Source organism: Anomalospiza imberbis, chromosome 3, assembly GCF_031753505.1.
Source record: "Anomalospiza imberbis isolate Cuckoo-Finch-1a 21T00152 chromosome 3, ASM3175350v1, whole genome shotgun sequence".
Taxonomy (NCBI): domain Eukaryota; kingdom Metazoa; phylum Chordata; class Aves; order Passeriformes; family Viduidae; genus Anomalospiza; species Anomalospiza imberbis.
In genome coordinates this window covers 73,954,024-73,973,418 of record NC_089683.1, presented here as the reverse complement: position 1 = coordinate 73,973,418, position 19,395 = coordinate 73,954,024, and the positions used below count along the sequence as shown (strand labels likewise).

Sequence of the window (19,395 nt, the reverse complement as noted above, 5' to 3'; positions counted from 1 at the left end):
TCTGCGGACACACAATAACTTGATGATTAGAGTACTCAGCTGAAGAGAAAAGAACATAGATTCAAATCCTTGATCCAAACCAGACTGCACAGGGAATTGAACCTAACTCTCTAGTGTCAGAGATTAGGGTACTCCGCTGGGATAACAGCAAGCCAGGTTTCAACTCCCTGCTCTGTCTGGTTTGAATCAGGGAGTTGAACCTCAGTCTCCAACATCTCAGCTGCGTGCCCTCATCACCAAGCTATTTGGCCAAGATGGGACATGGTGTTTTGCTCTTAAAAAAAAAAAAGGCATTAAAAAGCTCATTTTGCACCAGAGTATAATATAAAATACCCAGTCCTGACTATTTCCACATGATGGAATTGTTGTTTCCTGGCCAGGCTGAGAGAGAGCTACTTCGTTGTCACATACCGAGTGCCAGAAGCAATAGGAAGATATAAAACCCTACTGTCCCTGCAAATGCAGCTAAAGATGCAGAGATTCAGCCATGTTATCCACATGGCTTTGGCAGAAGCAGAGAAAACAAAACCACCAGAAGCCAGTTCATGTAAATGCCAGAGCTATCTCAGTGAATCACACTTTTGTTTGGAGGAGAATGGGGGAGGAAGATTAATATTCTGTCAGTGCTGTTGGAGGTGTCTGTGTCAGCGCACAGGCTGTGAGTTTGCTTGGAACTTCAAGCAGCTTTTTTCTCCACTGGTTTCCATGTCTCTCTTCTCTCCCTTGATTTTCTACCTGATTCTCTCCAATTTCCATGCTTTTCTCCTCCTTTCACTACCCTTACCATATATTCATGTCCTTCCCACAAAAATTGTTCTTGCTTAAACTCTAGTCTTTGCAATGGCACACATAATTGAGACTTGTAAAATCCTATGTAAATGTGCTTATATGAGTTGATAGAAATGTATGGGTTGTAACTGTTTGCCTTTTTCTTGTAATCCATACATACATGTTGATTTTCTTGATCTAATCCTAGGCATTTTTAAATGTTTAAGTATTTGGGGTTTTTTCCTGATCATTACATTCTCTTTTGGCTCCTGGTTTTAGCCAGCAGTAGAACACCAAGTGATTTTTGACAATCTAGCATGTGAACCCTTTTATAGTCATTGGCATAAGGCTTGTTTACCTTAGTCATGTGAAATTCATAGACTGAAAGTCTATATGTCTTGGAATTCACAGTGTTGGGTATCTGTAAGCATGGACTTCTAGCTTTGAATAAGAGTTTTTTTACATTCATTCGATTGTAATAGCAAATGATCACTGCATACTAAATCAGCATTGGAACATGTGTATTTATACCAACGAATTATTTCTGGTAGAGTTAGAGTGGAAATGTGGGGTGTATGAATTACAGTGTCATTATTTCAGTTGCCTTCACCAACAGGCAAGCACTGTTGCAAAATGCATGGCTGAAAGCCACTTTAGTATACACACCCAAGAAAGAGTCAGTTTTGCTGGGTCTGAGCATTTGGGATGCTGCTATTGTAGACTTAGATTGAATTTTCCCCTATCCCCTTCAATACCCAGGGCACAAAATTATAAAGCAATGTCTTATTTCCGTCTCTCTCCATTCACTCAGCAGCACAGAGTAAGACACCTGAGAACCTTGCTTGTGTGTTTCTCTTGCTGTGTTAACAACAAATGAGACTCCATGGCCTGCCCCATGGAGCAGTGTGTACAGGAAACTGTACACACACACTGCCGTAACTCTCTGTACAGGCTCAGTCTTGCAGCGCGCCATGCCATGTCAGCCTATGTATAAAATAGGGTCCTGTTTGTAGGCCATGCCTGATGTCTGGAGGGGATGACAGGATATTTCTCTCTCTCTTCATTTCCTGTAGAGTCCCACAGTCAATAAACCTGACTGGTTTTCACATTTCAATAACCTCTCTCCTCAGCCCTTTTGGGTACTACCTGTTAGTACCAATAGTCAGTTGACTCTGAGGAACCTGGTTGACATTACAATTCATGATATCTTCTGAAGTTGACAGGATGGGCTTCTGCACATATGCAAGGAAATCCAGTCCTTGGCATGGCTGCAGGATATCCTTTGTTGAGTACCTGTCTGAATGCTGGACATGTACAGGGGAAACAGGCCACAGTGTACCCAATGAAACCCACCTGCAGTACATGAAGTGGTTCAGTGTCCTCATAATAATCCTTAGTGGAGTGTTATCATGGCATTGGATCTTCCTTCTGTAAAGCGACCCAAGGCACTTTGTAATCAAACTGCACACTGTAAACTGTTTTACATGAGGTCAGCTGCATTGCATCCTTCCTGGATTTTAGAACCATAACTACATTAATCTCCATCCTTAATTTACTCTACTGTGCTTCTGTCATTGCAGGATCTCTGCTACCAAGTAGGATGTGTTCATTTCCTCAGTGCTTACTGTAAATTGCAAATTAAGGGTGGCATGTTTAACTCTCAGTTGCCTGCTTTTTGTGGGATAAATCCAGTTCATCATTACTTGAGCATTTAGTTTATTATTGTTTAATGAGGTAGACAGTAGTACATTTGACTTAGAGGATCTTTTCCAAACAGAGGTCTATTTGCAAAGAATGTTGGTTTGAGAACATGCTGTAGCTACAGAGACCTCTGTCAAACCTGGAGAAGTGAGCTGGGTAATGTTGAATTAGGAGTGGACCATCATCTTTAATTTAAATAAATAGTGTCTAAATATTAAAGCCTGGGCCTATTCAGTCTGTCATAGTATGCCCACCTCCTTCAGCAGGATCTAGGGGCATTTCATTCTTTTGTAATTTCACACCTTGTAAGAGTTCCATATTGAGGAATTGTAAGTTGTATTTATGTTTTTTGTATTAGTCATCTTACAGCATTTTGTCTAGCAAAGGATGAGCCAGTGAGATTTGAAATTATATTTCCAGAGGAAATCTGTCATGTTTAATGGAAAGTGTTCAGAAAAGTAACACAGATCCCAAATTAAAAACTGCAAAAGAGTAAGGGAGATTTTTGTGATGCCAGGTTTCCAAGGATTGTTTCATTCCATAGTGTTCAAGTAATGCTTTAGTGGTACTTGCTGACTCTTGTTTCACTTCAGTTACTTCCAGGATTTCCATTTATAAACCTCTTTTAATCACTACTGTAAAAATCCATTCTGATTCAATCAATTCAGTATATAATGTTCCAAAAAATAGCCATGCCTGCCTGCCATTAATTCTAGCCTTCCTCTATAGTGGATATCCAGTTTCTAAATCTGTCACTTGCCAGTTATGGAATGGAGGGAGAAAAAAGTAATCAGGTAAAACTGGTGAAAATCTGTCTCTTAATGCAAGTTCAGTACTCACAGGTATAAGCAAAATAAAGCAAGGGTAAAGACTTTAAAAAATAAAACAAGGGTAAAGATATTTTACGTGAGTGCTTGCAATATTGCTAAATCTCCTTCCTCCTTTTGCTCTTCCTTTCCTCATCTTTTTTTTTTTTTTTCCATCTCATCCTTTACCATCCAACAATATGCTTTGTGCCCTGGTAGCACTGAGTTTTGTTGGTGGTTCTGCCACTCCTTTTATTTCCAGATTCAAGAGACAACAAGTCACTGCATCTGTGAAATACTCCGTTGTGTGCCACAGGTTGGCATTGTCCTGTACCATCTCTATTTGTTCTTTTTTTAAAAAGAAACAAACAAAAAAAAAAACAACCCCCAAAACAAGGAATGTACAGTGTTTCAAAGGTGTATTTCAGAAGATCCGTCACATACAAAAAGGTATCTTTATGTAGAGTGCTAGTCTACCATCTCCATCCACACTGTGTTATGTATGATTGCACGAGAATCACACACGGGCATGAAGGTACCACTCTGTGCATGGGGAATCTTAGAAAATTGCTCTAATGTACTGCTGGCCCAACAGCTCTGAATTTCCTTCTGATTTAATGACCATTGTTTCTTAGCAACTGAATAAAGACCTTTTTTGTGGCTTTAGAGGATAGTGGGTGCTTTGAGGTTTTTCAGCTTATGCTTCCAGTGGTAAGTCTCAGTAGAAGACAGCCAGAAAAGTTAAAATCAACATCAATTTGTAGAAAAGGCTGTTCTTCATGAAGGTTTCCAAGGAGCAGGCTTCTTAGATTAATTAAGTAATGTAAAAAACATCCCCACTAAGCCAGGTCCCCATAGTTCAATTTTTCCATCAAGAGACCAGAATTATGCACCTAATTTCTGAGGTCACTTCCATAATTACAACAACATACATTCTTTGTAATAGCTTTTCCTTTTTAATGGATATTTAAATGGAGATAATTAAATATGTTTTCTTTCATACCCTTCTCCTGAGAGGAAACATAACAACATGATGAAAATACAAGTAAATGGGAAGTAATAAATGTCTACTAAAGATAACTGCATTTTTACTCTCTAAGCAGTATTTATTGCTAATTGTTAAGACTCTCAGGGTGATAAAAGGGAGATTCAGATGCCTGTCATACTATATAAAACTGGATTCCAAAATATTTCAGTTTAATAAGCTATTCTTAAAAGTGTTACTGCAGTCAGAGGTACCAGCTGTTTATCTCATGTCCAGGCAGTCATGAAATATGGTGTAGCAGAAGTATAATGTTTTGAAAATCAGCTCTAGTTGCTTTTCTCTTTTACACATTTTTGGGTACCTTTCTAATTTTTAAACTTCTCTCTGTGTCCTAATCAGTGGAATGACTGACTTCTGTCATGTACCAGCACTTTAGTTAAATGCACTGTGTTTCTTCCACTGGAGCTCAACCCACATGGCTGCATTGCAGGTCATGCTCAACCTGACGGGATGCGCCTCTTAAGGCTACAAGTTGGCATTGGCACAGAGACTGTGAACCTAAATGCTCAGAATGTCAGATCCTTCTGAGCATACTGAGATGTCTTTGGCCTCCAAAAGTGAAGTAGATATTGTAAGCATTGACTCACAAATAGAAATATCAGTTTTCTTGTATCCAGTCAAGCAGCAAAGAGGCACAACTCCTTATGATCTGAAGTTTTAGACCTTTTTCCTATTTGCAGTCTACATGAAGGTAGAGGTCTACAAGAGAATGGTAAAGGTCTACAAGAATGGTAAAGGTCTACAAGAGAATGTTTAAGAATGGCAAATAAGATCCAAAGACTTTCTTAAGTTTGGCGTTGATTTTTGGCTGGATGGCCTCTGAAAGGATTACCATGTTTCAACTGATTCATCGCTCCATGTTGTCACAGTGACATCTCAGAGCTGTTAGCAGCAAGAAATTCACTTCTTAATGTAGGGAAAACCAAACTAAAAAGTGGTAATCAGAAGTTAGCCATTTCACATTGCCTGTCTTATGCTTTGATGATCTGATCTGATTTTCTTTTTCTTGTTTAGTAATAATATTACAGGAACTGAAATAAGTGTAATGAACTGTTTTTCCTATCAACAAATACCCTAGTCTTTGTCACTCAGTTGCCTGCAAAAGCTGCTTATAGGATGTTGTGTTTCTGCTATGAATATTATCCCTTTTTTCTTCTACATTTACCCAAAGACTAGGAGAGTAGTTAGAGCCTAAATCTATTTGTAAAACAGACATGTATAGAATTAATCACAAGCTGTTTAACACAACCAGGGAATATAAGTTACCTGTCTGGGCTTCCTCAGTTAATAGGGAAGTGAAACATTTTAAGGGAGATTCTCTTTTATTCTAGGGAAAAAAAACCTCAGGGAGTTGGGATGAATGCCTTCTGAATGGGTTCCTTTATACTGAGCTTAAATAACTATTGTGGGTGAGACATCTCATTTCAGCAGGCTCAAGTTCAACAAATCCCCCTCAACGAACCTTGGTATGATATGAATGTCTAGGGTGAAGGGTAGGGCTTTGGGAGAGCATCCTTTGTTAACTCTTTAGTGTGTGTGTCCCTTGAAATTAGAACAGAAAGAGAATTTTTAAATAGTAACAACAAATTAAATGCATGTTAAGAACTGAAATCTGTTTCCTGCGCTTGTTGAGAAATAATACTTCTTTCCTGTAAGACATGGAGATCTGGGACTACAAAGCAATGGATCAGTAGCCCCCTACAGCTAATAGCCATTGTATTCTATTTACTTATTTTTGAAATTTGAGTAAAGACATATGAAAGAAAATTTGTCTCTGAGCTTAACTTCTTTTAAATTGTATGAATATTTAAGAGAAAAAATAAAATTATAAAAAACTGTAGTACCTGAGGGATGTTAACAAGGAGAGGTAATAATGTCCTCAAGCCTTCAAGGATACAAAATAAGAAGTAGATAGTTTTTGTCTGTGAGAAGTTACCATAAGCTGCAGTGAGGGAAAAACTGAAATGATGCATAGAGTCATGGAATCAGAGAATTCTTAAGGCTGGAAAAGACTTCTAAGGTCATCAAGTCCATCTGTTAAATAAAATTATAAAGGCAGTGACTTTGTCAGTGAGACATGATTTAAGACCATGATTTTTAGTAATTAGTAGAGTAAAAAATTTCACTTACCAGGCTCTTATTTTGAAGGATTTTTTTTTTTTTTTTGAAAGGGAGTCAGGAAGAGCTCAGGAAGTCCTCCAAAAAATGAGGAGGCCCCTCATCATGTCTAGACAAACACAAACTTGTGGTTCACATGGATCAACAGAAATAAACTCATGACTTTACATATATGTGTGTATAGAATAAATGTCCAAAAAAAAAGTTTTTGTTTTATTGTCTGTTCTCCCAGGATAACCAGTAGCACTGAAAAATTGTGTTAAATTATTTTCTTCTGTATAACACTGTTTTTCAGTGAAATCAAAGGTACAAATGAAGCATAAATAGTTCTGGTCATTCTGCTTTGTGGGAGATCACAAACTTACCTGGAATTTTTAGAGGTATTTCAATGGTAATTGTATTTGAGTGCACTACTAAGTTTTATGTTCATATTAGCAAACAGGGAATAAAAAAGAAACTTTAGATTTGCTCATTGGAAGTTGTCATGCCTTTAATGACTTGAGTGACTGATTCAAGACAGTTTCCTTTCTTGCAGGAAGATTAATGTACAATTCCTTTTAAGGTGGTAAATCTCTGTTGTATTCCCATTTTTACAAAAGTGAACAAAATGCTCTTCTAGCCGTGACTTCGGATACATTGTAAAAGATAATCTTCCAAGATTGACAGTAGTAGATTATTATCAGCCAAGTAGGGAGCTCCAAAGCAGTAGGGTGCATATTTTAGAATGTTTATGGAAAACCTCCCCACAGATTTGACTTCAAAAATCCATTCTCAGTGCTAAAAGTAGTTATGTGTATAGAGAGATGTGTATACATGAGAGATAAAGCGCATAATGATGATTCTCCGATTTCCTTTATATTATAGCTGAAGTGAGGTGTTTGTGTATTCCTGTCATTTGTTGTATGTATTTGTTGGTCTAAGGTTTACTCTGGGTAACACTATCCTTAAAGCAAACACTTCAGTCTACATTCTGAACCTGTATGTTAACTCCATGTGGTTTCAGCTTCCACCCTTAAACAACAAATTACTATGCATGTAAGCTGTAAAATCCACATAGGATAGACAGCTGCAGAAGAACAAACTAAAGCCTATAAACCATAGCAAGAAGCATAAGGCTCCCATAAGAGACTAGTCTTTCCCTTTCTGTATTTAGCCCAATAAGAGTGACTTATTCATTACAATCAAGCTAAAGCTCCTCCAGTCTTGCCATCCACAAATATGTTGAAAATTAAAGCTCAACTTGAAGCCTCCAGAGAATTATTCTGAGTTAGTAACACCTGCAAAGAACAGAGATTTCACTGTGGGGTAAATTGCTATGTGATTGCCCACATGTCAGCAAAACTTATAACTGGGAGAACCTGAATATTTTCTCTGTATTTGACTGATGAGGATTTTGTGGCATGTCATTTTACGTTAAGTAGTAGAGCTGTAATTTAGAATGCTTCACAGCAACTGATTGTGTTTGTTTTAACAACATTTTTTTGCTGTCAACTCTTATTGCAACTTTATGAAATACACATTTAGAAACGTTTCTTATTCTTAGGGAAAATTGTCAAAGACAGCCTTTAAACTGTGGAATTTCTTCCTGCGATTTCTTGTGAATTTAGAAGTTGATACTTTCCCCTCTTTAGCTGTATCTCATAAATGGCAAGCTAAGTGAAGATTTTGATCTTTATATCTGTAGTATATGTACACTCAGCAGTGGAAACTACCTAAAGCAGATTTTTGTTTCTTCCAGATGTTTCAGATTACACTCATAAATAATATGAAAAATTGGTGGAGCTACTAAATCAAATTGGATATTGACATTATTAACTATCCAAAAAAAGGACAGAGAAAGAAAAAAGTCAAATTGCCTTTGCTCCATGTTGTGCTGCATTGTTACATGCTGAGGTCTTATTTTCTGCATTTTCCACAAGTCCTATATCAATTCACAACTTAAGTTCAGAGCAGAATTTAGGCTTCTGGTGGATGTTGGTAATAACAGCTCCAACACAAAATGAATAAAGCTCATAACATTCAAGATAGGCCGACATGGAGAGCCTCGGACAGACTTTTCACCTGTCCTTTGAAGGGAGCCAGCTCTGGCCCACAGTGCTGTCCTTGCTAGCAAGAAGTAGCACTGAGCTCAGTGGGTTGCTCAGGGACTTAATTGCTTGCTTCATACAGATTGACATGCTGACACAACTGATGCGCCTGCTGCATGGAGGCTGCCTGCTCTCTGCCTGCTTATCTCTGGACAGATGTGCTTTTGTGGCTTGCAAAGTTATGCGACCTCATTTAAATCGCAATGCACAATTTACTTTCATGGCTGGAATACCGAACTTAATTTGGCAGCAGACTCTTTGCACTAGAGAGTATGCACTGAATGGAACATGTTGGTACAGATTTCTGTCCTTCCCTTATTAATATCTTGCCACCCTTCTAACTTTCGTTCCTTATAGGGAAAATTGAAGTGCTTGCCTCACTGAACCCAAACTTATAGTTATAGCTGCTGGATTGTTTGGTTTTGGTTTTTGGGGAGTTTTTTTCATTTCTTTTTTTTTTTTTTTTCTAGTTGTGACACGAAAAAAATCACAACTAATTAAATACTAAGGAGAAAGGGACATATCTAACAGAGTGAAAACTGCTTTCATATGTGTACTTTTAGTGCAGTGAAACTTGCCTCAGTGAATTCCTTTTATATACCTTTTACTGAAATAAAATACCTTTGGTGCCAAAGGCAAGGAACTCATAACTACATGAATGTGTTAGACAATAACATCTAGTGAGTACTCTTGCTGTACATAATAGCTGAGCTATTCTGATTGCAACACAACTAAGGGCTAATATAACACAGGTTTATTTCTTTGGATTAACATGGGATGTATTAAAAAATAATTTGCTGGGCAAGATGAAGCTTTTCAGGCTCATGTAGTCCTACTGCCTGCTCCAGAGGTTGCTGAGAAATGTAATAAAATACCAAATCCCTACTGACTGACTGATCTTATTTTTCCACAACACTTCAAAGTATTTCTTTTTTTCACTTTAAAACAGAACTACACTAAGTGGCTTCCAGCACAGAATTGTCTGTGAAAGTCCTGCCATGGGCTCTAGCTTCAAGCTTGTAATCACCATGTCACTGATCATGGATCATCCTATACTTTAACTGAGCTATTTGGAGGGTTAGAGGAAGACCTGGTGTTTGGCTCAGGGCTCCAGGGAAGAGGGGGGAGGAAGCAGGTGTATTGTATAAGCAAACCTCCATGTGTCAACATCCATGTGCTTGTCAGAGGAATTTATCTGCTCCAGCTGTGCTGCTTGACGAGGGGATCTTTCAGTATATATTTATCTGACATATTATGTGAGTGAAATATGCTGTCAGTTTCTTTCAGAGAAGAACTTTGTGGCATGGGGAATGTGATTATGAGGATGATCTAGCATCACCATAGGCTCTCACTGTATGAACCAAAGTACCAACTACCAGCAGCTGATTGGGCTAGGTGCCACAAAGTGCTAGTTAACCCCTGTCCAAGAGGAAAGGGAAGGACACAAGGAGCTGGCTATCATTTTACAAAGAGGAAAACCAATGTACTGAAAATATGTGTGTTGAGAAAGCCAGTGGAAAATAAGAGGAGCAAAAGTGGAAATCTGAAATAGGTATTGAGTTGTTGACTTCTAGTCCATGTTTCATGTACATGTGTCACGTACAAACTTTTATGGCTTCAAAGCAGTTTTTTATCAAAATGTGACATCCATGTTAAAGACATCTGAAAGAAGGAAAAATAATGGCCAAAAATTAAATAAAGGGACTCAAGGTATGCAAAACAAATTCACACTTGCTTCAGTTCAAATGGTTGTTTTTTTATTCCTGCTCTGTTATAGTTATGTACCTGAATTTAAATGCTTGTCTTTGAATTATGTTATGAATATGTCCACAATTTATGGAAATTTGTGTACAGGGAGTAATATCTATCTCAAAGTCTAAAATATTGTTGGAATCTAAGTGTTGTAAAAACAGGTAACAAGAAAAGAAATAAAAAATCTGATTTTCTAGGTTGTCCTGGGGCCAAGAAGAATGAGTTCCTAACGAGTGTTTTGGATGCATTGTCCACAGATATGGTGCATGCAGTCTCTGATCCATCATTGTCTTCCAGCCGGTGGGTTTCAGATCTTTTTGTGTGTCTTTAAAAGGCTTCTGACAGTGGTGAACAGATTGTTGAGGGCTTTGAGGAGCCTGCATAAAGGGTGAATTTCCAAGAGCCTATCTAGGAGAGTTTACTTCAAAGTTACCACTGTGGACTATGTTCACTAAACAGAGATACACTTGACAGATGAATTCTCAGCAGCACAGCTCAGCGTTTATCTGTAGCTGCTGGTGCAACTGTGTGTCAGTCTTTGTTCTCCTCTCAAGGCTTTATTTCTTGAATGTGTGCTACCTTCCTGATTCATATTCTTCCTAGTTGCTTGCAAAACAAACCAGTGCTATCAACAGTCACAGGTAGTGTTAAAAATGTGTAAGTGCTGTCAAACTTAGGGCAGCTGCAGGTCAGATGCTTATCCGAGGAGATAGCATTTATTTTTATAGCTTATCCTGTAATTCAATACATTTAGGTGTTGCAGCTGTAAGAGAATCCATCATGGGTTGTAATTGGAGCTTTGGTATTTGGTAATGCTGATTGTTGATCAACTTCAGTTGGTCACTTCACACATTCAATGCATCTGCTGACTATGAAGCAGTCTTTTTTATTTCTCTCTCCGCTTTTCTGTGTGTGAGGAAATTTAAGGAGAAAGCACTGTTTGCTGAGTATGGTGCTGACCTCAACAGGGTTTCAGAGAGTACTCTAAAAGCAGATTCTAGCCCTTAGTGTAAAATTTAGGATATTGTTGGTCAAAGTGAAAAAAGAGAGATTCACTATAAGTTAGTGTCCAAAACCAGGGAGTTTTAGATAACAATGGTGATGACCACCTGACAGCAATGTAACTATTCTGAAATAAAGGTATTAAATATCAGAATTAAGACTAAATTATCTTTTTTTCTTGTTCCAGTGTTTCTGAGCCTGATCCAAATCATACTCTGGAAGAGAGAGTCGTCCATTGGTATTTCAAACAGCTAGATAAAAATTCCAGTGGTGATATCGGCAAGAAGGAAATCAAGCCATTTAAGAGATTCCTAAGAAAGAAATCAAAGCCCAAAAAATGTGTGAAGAAGTTTGTGGAATACTGTGATGTGAACAACGATAAGTCCTTGTCAGTTCAAGAATTAATGGGCTGCTTGGGAGTAACAAAAGAAGAAGGTAAAGCAGAAACAAAGAAACGCCATAGTAAGAACCTTTTCTCTCTGTCTTTTTCACTAAATTTTTCAAAGCTTATGAAGCCTGATATTTATATGTGCCAGAGTTATACAAAATAAAAGAATATACCTGTCTGCATCTAATGCTGCTGTAGCTTAGGGCAGATGGCAAGAAAGTTACTTCTGGATCACTTTGCTCCAACAGAATCAAAAACTTCCCTTTGATTCTAACCGTTAAATGTATTGTGGTAGGAAACCTAAGAAGATGTAATAACAGTCATCAAAAAGCCAGTTTGGTGTTATTATAGAACTGTGTTCTGAGTGAGTGGAAGTATCACACATGTGCTTTTTGGATTCCTGGAAGGAAGCACATGGTTGAGCTTTTAATGAATTCTCATTTCTCAAATGTGGTTTAGAGATGCAGAGAGGAATGTGGTCGTTTGCCAAACAGGTGGAATAATGGCTAATACACAGCCACCTTACCTTGGTGCCAAACTGGTAGGAAGGGGAACAGCTAGCTACAGAGTATAATAGTACCTGCAGATTTCAATCACACAATTCCTGAAAAGGGGAAAAAAAAAAAAAAAAAAAAAAAAGCAGTAGATCCCCATACTTTAAGAAGTTGTGGAAGAATGAATATAGGTAAATTGTTTTGTCTGGTACCTTAAAATGAAGCAAGGACAATGGAACAAAGGTCTCATTGGTGTATTCAAGTCTAGAAAAGGAATACTGCAGAAAGACAGAAGAGACATTTTACTAATGAAGTAAACTGTCTATGGATCACAGTAACAGATCTCTCAAAACCAGTATTGATCAGATCCAGGATTTTTTTTCTGTGGTGTTTTTTTTTTTTTTTTTTTTTTTTTTTTTGTGGACCTCATAATGATACCTTCCAATTTTCATTTAGATGATGAAGGTTAAAAAATTGCATATGAAGGTGGATGACTTCTGGTATCCTTATGCTATTAATGTGGAAAGTGAAACACTTCTGTCCTGCTGCAGCAGGCATTCTTAGGACTTATTGTGGATGAAATTTGGGTGCAAAATCACTACACAGGAGGTAAAGGAAAGCCATAGCAAGACTGAAAGCAAACCCCAGTTTTTTTGTCTTCATATTCCAGTAGAAAAACCCCAAAAGATTAGGATAAACTGCCTGTTTTGGAAATGAAAATTGTAAGAGGTATGAAATCATGTGAAGATCCCACACGGATTTGGCTGAAGTAAAAATTGCGACCACCATAACTGAAGTTCTGTAACAGATCTGCAAAAAAAATCTATTCATCAATGAGAACATTCAACTTTGGAAGGGAAAAAAAATATCTCAGAAGTTTGGCATTGAAAAATTAATGGTATCAAGTTGGAAAAAAGTTCTTAACCAAATCTACTTCTAGTACATAGTTTTAAGGACAAGACAATAAAAATTACTTTTGTTGGAATACCATTATTCTATTTTGTTTCTCTTACTTGATAATTAAAATTTGCTTTCTGATTCTCCTTTCACCTGCACAAATGAAAGCAATTACCACTTCAATGCAGTTAGAGTTACGTCTCTAGGAAAATATGAGACTCTTGTCACCTGAGGTGTCAGAGCTGAGCTAAGGAAGTGACTCTGTATCATTTTGTGTGAGTCCCAAGTTTCTTGTGTGAGACTAATTTGAAGCAATATAAAAGCCAGAGTTGTAAAGCATGTTTTCTGAAGGGGGTACTAGCTGCTGTAGCATTTTTCAAGGTCCAGTTTTGTTTCCCTTAGTTCTAGTACAGCTTGACTCGTAGACTAACATGGAAAACTGAGAGAGCAAGTTCCTCCCTAGTCTCACATGTTTGCTTGGGAAGATTAATGGGCTAGCAAATTCATTTAGCATTTTGAGGGTTTATATTTCCCTATTTTGGGCACTTTCATAGTCTTTGAGACTATGAAATTTTGAAAACCAATGATAATTTTGTCATTTCACAGATTAAATGTGAACAATGTTTTTGGTTTGTAGAACTGTTTCTGTGCACTATCTTTAATCAAAGTGAATACTTTCCAAACAGTCTGCTTGTCCATGCCTCTTTACTGCCAAGGATAATAGACTATATTTATTACTAAAGATTTAGTAAGTTTGAAATGCTCAACCTTGACTATATGCCATCTTCTAAGCAAATTTGACATGTTAACTGGCAAGAGATGTTGTTCAACTTTCATATAACTCCTTGAAATAAGCAACAACTGTATTGAGGAAAGAAAAAAGTATCTGTGTCAATGAAAGATCTGAAATATTTTATCTCATTTATTGAAATCTCTGCACTTACCCTGCTCTAAAAAATACCTTTTCAGAACGAGGGCTTCAGTTCTTGAGGATAACTTGCAAACCATATTTGTAATGTTTTCTTTCCCTTCCTTTAGCCGTCCCTAGAACCAACACTGAGAGCACTTCATCCAGCAGGCAGGTGAGTACTGAGGAGAGCTAGATTTCTATTTCTGTCTCTCCTGGCTGAATTTCTTGGGGTTTTAGCAGTCATCATTGCAGCTTCAAACTGATTTAATCTGCTATTTTGCAGAGTTGCCAGAAAAATGTAGAGCAACATTCCAATTAATGAATTTTAACTTAAGTTCTATATGTGGAAAGCTAAATCAGTCAATTACAGGTGCAGAGTAAATGTGCATAATTTTCAAAGTGGATTAGGCTTGCATGTGGAAGTTCCTAGGAAACTGTATATTGACATATAGGACATATATGATAATTTCGTGAGTGTAATTGAGCCCTCATGAGTCTTCTGCATTCCTGAACGACAGCATTCCCATACACTTTTAAATGTGCACTGCTTCATCTTCATTTAACTTTTACTTTAGCTGAATTCTGTCAGTTTTTCTTGGTGTCACACTATAGACACATACTGACATTTATTGAAATGAACAAAGCCATGCATTTCCCATGCCCTGTGAAAATCTATATGTTTCACAAACCCCACTGCATTATTATATCATGGCTTTAAGCAGCTTTTAAAATCTTAGTGCAATGAAAAGAGCTGTCACTTTCAAATGCCTTTTCTGGCTGAGCAAAATATGCTGAAGAACTAGGATTTGCATCAGTCTGCTAATCTACATTTAAACTAAAATTGCAGAATGATTGGAGAAAATAAAATGTCAAGTGCCCTGACAACATAATCCATGATTTTTTTTTTGGCTCAGTTTTCTGCAAAGACTTGATCTTGTTTTTCAAAATAGCACCAGTGTATGTCATCCATGGAAGTTTGGATACTCAAGCCAATCAGAGCTGCAAAAGGCGCAAAAGTAGAGTTTTTTAATGAAGGAAAGGTGCACTTTGAAAAGGAGAGACTCCAGTAAAGGCCAGGAAAGTAGATTAAAAGAAGTGGGGTTTAATTTGTGTGTGTCTATTTTTATAACCACTTATTCTAAAGAAATTTTTTCTGGCCAATATTGTCATACTTTCCTAGTACTCTTGCATGGTCTTGTAGGAAGGCTTGTGAGTCCAGTGGTTTGAATGGTCTAGCAAAAGAGTTATCTTCACACTATTCTTATACCTCACTATTGTATTAGTTAGAGGACTTAAATTATTAATGTCTACAAAAATGTCAGTAAATGATGAACTGGTTTAAAATTATTCATGTAACTATATTATAAGAACAGCTCAGGTAATGCTGCGCATATGAAAATAGGAATTTGGCTAAAAATACCCCAAAACCCTAGTTGTAAATGTCTTCCTATTTATCATAAAGCTAGATTAATTTGTTAGAAACTGAACCCCAGGTGAACCTATCCACAAGCCAAGAGAAATCCTCCTCTCAAAGTTGCTTGTTGATTTGTTCCCTTTTTTATCTCTGCTTTGTTTGTTGTTAGGTTTGCACTTCCTAAGGCAAGCTCAACATTGGTTGTGGTTTTTACCAGAGACCTCCTACATACCTTTCATGGAATATAAAATATTCTCACAGCTGCAATAATGTGATAAGTTTATTTGTTTAAACAAGTGTTTGTGGTCTTACATTTTCAGGTTTTGCCCACAAATCACTTACACCTTAAATAAGACAGCCTGAAAACAATTATCCTTTCAGAACTCCAGAGCATTCAGAGGGGTTATTTTAATTATATAATGGCAATTACTGGCACACGTGCATTGCACTTGAAGCATGACAATCCCTCTCCCCTTTCTTGTAATGTGATACTGACTTGTGGAATTGGAAATAAAAGTGTCCTTAGGACATCTATGTTTTTCAATTTTGTCCAATAATTTTGCTGACTCAGCATCAATTATTTTAAGAGCTGTTGCTGACAAATGATAGCCTTACATTAAGGCTGACTAAGAAAACCATCTGTTGGCAGTTTCATACTTGAACAATACATGGCTTCAAATGCACAAGGTGGTTTTCATCACAGAAGTTCTCACTTGAAAGGAAGCTACTGAAAAGTGTAGAAGCTGCTCAAAAAAAACCACCCATCTGAGAAGGCCTGATCAGATTTGCACCACTCAGGAGACACACACTCAAAAGCTTACTCTCTACTTATTATTTAGCAGCAGTTTAGTTAAATATATGCTTATCTGTGCTTCGGCATATGTTTTTTCACATTTGTTGAGAAAACAACTTAATGAAAGAAAGCAGATAGAGAAACATACCCTAATATGGTTACTGCAGCACAGCTGTAGTTGCTCTAAAAGAGATCAAATAGGGGATGGGTCTGACTTGACTTGGGTAGTGGCCAGGTACATTTCCCTTGCTCAGCTCCACCCTGTCCAACAAACACACACATACGTGCCCACATGCCATCAGTGCTGCTTTTTGCAGCCTAGCAAAAAGTTTGTAAGGAAACCACAGATTGTTTGTGAGAGTTCAGCCAGCGGCCCATTCCTTATAGGAGGATAGGAGCATGCCATAGGAGGTATATTGAACCAGGGACTTGCCCAGGCAGTTGCTAAAACTGTGTGTTCAACAGGTATGGATTTAAAGGGCCATAGGTAAGTAGTCAAGATATTGCTCATACCCTTGCTCATAGGTCCCACAAAGGACTACAGGGCAGGATTTTTTTTTATTCCCTGTATATATTTATGCAGAATTCTCTTCTGATAGTGGCATATGAGCACTGCTGAAAAATAGAGATAGAATTTTATGCTGGACTAATTGAAAACATCATTAATAATGCAAATTTTCCCAACTTCCTTTCAGCAAGTTTCGAAGAAGCAAGGGTGAACACCTTACTAATCCAAGGCAGATCTCTTTGACATGTGGGAGATTTCCTCACCAAAAGGCAATAAAAACAGCTGTAGTATTTGCACTTTGTACTTAAAAATGTAAATTCACTTTGTAGAAATGAAATATTTAAACAGACTTTTTTTTTAATCTGTGAAAAAGTAATGGCTAGTTTTGAAAAATTATCACATACAATGTATGTGTATTCTTTTGTTGTCTAAAATATGTAAAACATGTTGGAGATGTAAAAGTTTGCATTTAAACCATTTTTTAAAAAATAACTTTTTGGCAAACAGTAGCACAGAAACCTGATTCTATGTATTTTTGGTTTCAATAGTAAGCCTTATTTTTCTTAATACTGTCATTTAAGTAGAGTTATGCTGAAAAATCTACTGTATTCTCAATTTTGTCCAAGCAGTGTTGAATGTTTCAGGTTTGCAGGACTGAGAGAATTGTGTAAATTGCTGTTTACTTGGTTTTGCAGTTTTTTACTGAACAGATATTTCATTGGTGGCAATATTTTATTTCATTTTATTTTTATTGTTTTATTAAGCTTTCCAAAGATCATACAATGAGAATACAACCACTAATGGATTCAAAAAACAGTTATTCTACTTGGGATGCTTATAGAACAATGTATCCTTTTATCAGTTTTTGAAGTGCCTTTATTAATAAGTTTTGGTAGGATTTTTCTCCTGTTTGCTTTCACTTGGGTTATTAACACAACAAACGAAAAAGGAGTAAGGTAGATTGTAGTGTCACTCCAGTCTGGTTCAGCCTGGGCCTTAAAAGCACGTTTCCATGGTCAGTGCAAAGCAGGAGCAGAGTTTGTATGGGTCAGAATTGTAAATTTTTCTATTGTGACAGGGAAGGATAAGCCTTTTTCCTCTACACCTGGCTACCCTTATAAATCCTTTGGCTTGCCTGGGGGCCCACTAGAGGAGGGGCTATTCACATTACCCCCACCTGAAGCTTTTTTTTTACTGACTAAGGAAACTTCTTGAACGTTTTTATTCTTTCTCCATCATTTTTCCCCCAATGCTTATTTTCATATGTGTGTCTGAGGGGAATAAGAACTTCAGATGTGAATCTAAAGCAGGGGACCCAAATGAAAAAGGGTTCTGCTCTTGAACAACTGTGAGTTACAAGCAGCTGGGTTGATCAATGCAGTGGTAGAAGGACTACTGGCATCTAGGAGCTGACATGAGAAGGCAGGAATGTAGCCGCAAGCAGTGATTTCATTATGGTTTGTTTGAATAATGTGTAGGATCTAATATGTGACCAACTATTCATAATAGCACCCTGCTTGAGTTTGTACCTGGAAAAGCTTTTTGTGAATCAAAAGGTATCCTTTAAATTCCAACATGTTCTGAAGTAATAGGAAACACTGTATGCAATGGAATTGTATCCCAGAAATAGTGTACTTTAAGCTCTGGCAACAGGAGAAACCAAGGCAACTGTGTGTTATCTTGTATTTTTGTTTTAAAAAGTATTTCTTATTCTTTTATAATGTTAAACTTTGAAATTAATCTTCTTTATAGATTAAAGATTAGTATGTTATCAAACTACGCTGGTGACTTTTCTTTCTCAACACAGAGAGACTTGTTTGGAAGTAGATACACACAGTGATGACTTCACCGCTGATTTGAGTTTACAAGAAACCTCATGTCCTCGCATTGTGTCCGTCTACTTCCCTTGAATTCTCTTTTAAGATCATTCATGTCTCAGTCATACCATTGCTTCCTTGAATTCTCCATATGGTTTCAACCTGGTCTCTTGTTTCTTCTCAGCAAAGTGCAATATGGCACAGATAGAGATGACACCTTAACCCCTCTGTGTGAGTGTGAGCTGCAGGGCAGCTTTCAGCCTGGCTAGAAACAATGAGGAGAGAGATAAAAACCCTCAGAATTCACAATGCCTGGTTAGGTGGTCACAGTATGGTTAATAGTAGCATTTTGTAAGAAGCATTTAATTCCATCACTTTGGCCTTTGGAGACAATATAAACATAGGCTACCAAATATTTTGCCATGTCCATGGTTTGAAAATGCACCCCATTTAAACTGAGAGTTTGTGTGGGGAGGCAGATTTGGACTAGCAACATGATTATATAATGAGTAGCCTTAAACAGTGCTGGGCGTGCAGATAAATTCTAAAGACATTTTTAGGTAGCCAAAGACTTCTACAACATAGAGTCATTTAATAACTCTACAATGACTGAAACATGAGGTGTTTCCTCTTTGTATACATTTCTGTGTCATCACTTTCAGGATTTATGTCAATTAACAGAGATTACACCACTTGAATATAAGTAGTACTGACTTCTTATACTGCCAGGTAGGGTGCAGATCCCTAATGGATTCATACTTGCAAGATTGCTAAATTCACTTTGGCTTCCTGTATCTCCCATATGTCCACAGGAATATTTAAGCTGAGATAAATGTTCTATTTATAACTAGGAGCAGCCTTGATACCAAAAAGGAATCTATGTGCATAGGCCCTT

At 37.3% G+C, this 19,395-nt stretch overlaps 1 protein-coding gene across 3 annotated transcripts in view; it reads left to right on the top strand.

Moving 5' to 3' along the window:
* SMOC2 (SPARC related modular calcium binding 2) overlaps positions 1–18,459 on the top strand; it is a 139,751-nt gene extending 121,292 nt beyond the window's left edge. For 2 of the 3 annotated variants that reach the window (XM_068185148.1, XM_068185150.1), the window contains exons 10-13: positions 10,475–10,577; positions 11,467–11,741; positions 14,097–14,140; positions 16,871–18,459. In XM_068185148.1, coding sequence (XP_068041249.1) covers positions 10,475–10,577; positions 11,467–11,741; positions 14,097–14,140; positions 16,871–16,894 — 446 coding nt within the window. In that variant the 3' untranslated portion in view covers positions 16,895–18,459. The remainder of the gene's footprint in view (positions 1–10,474; positions 10,578–11,466; positions 11,742–14,096; positions 14,141–16,870) is intronic. The other variant, XM_068185149.1, reaches the window with a different exon arrangement.
* The last annotated feature ends 936 nt before the right edge of the window (positions 18,460–19,395 follow it).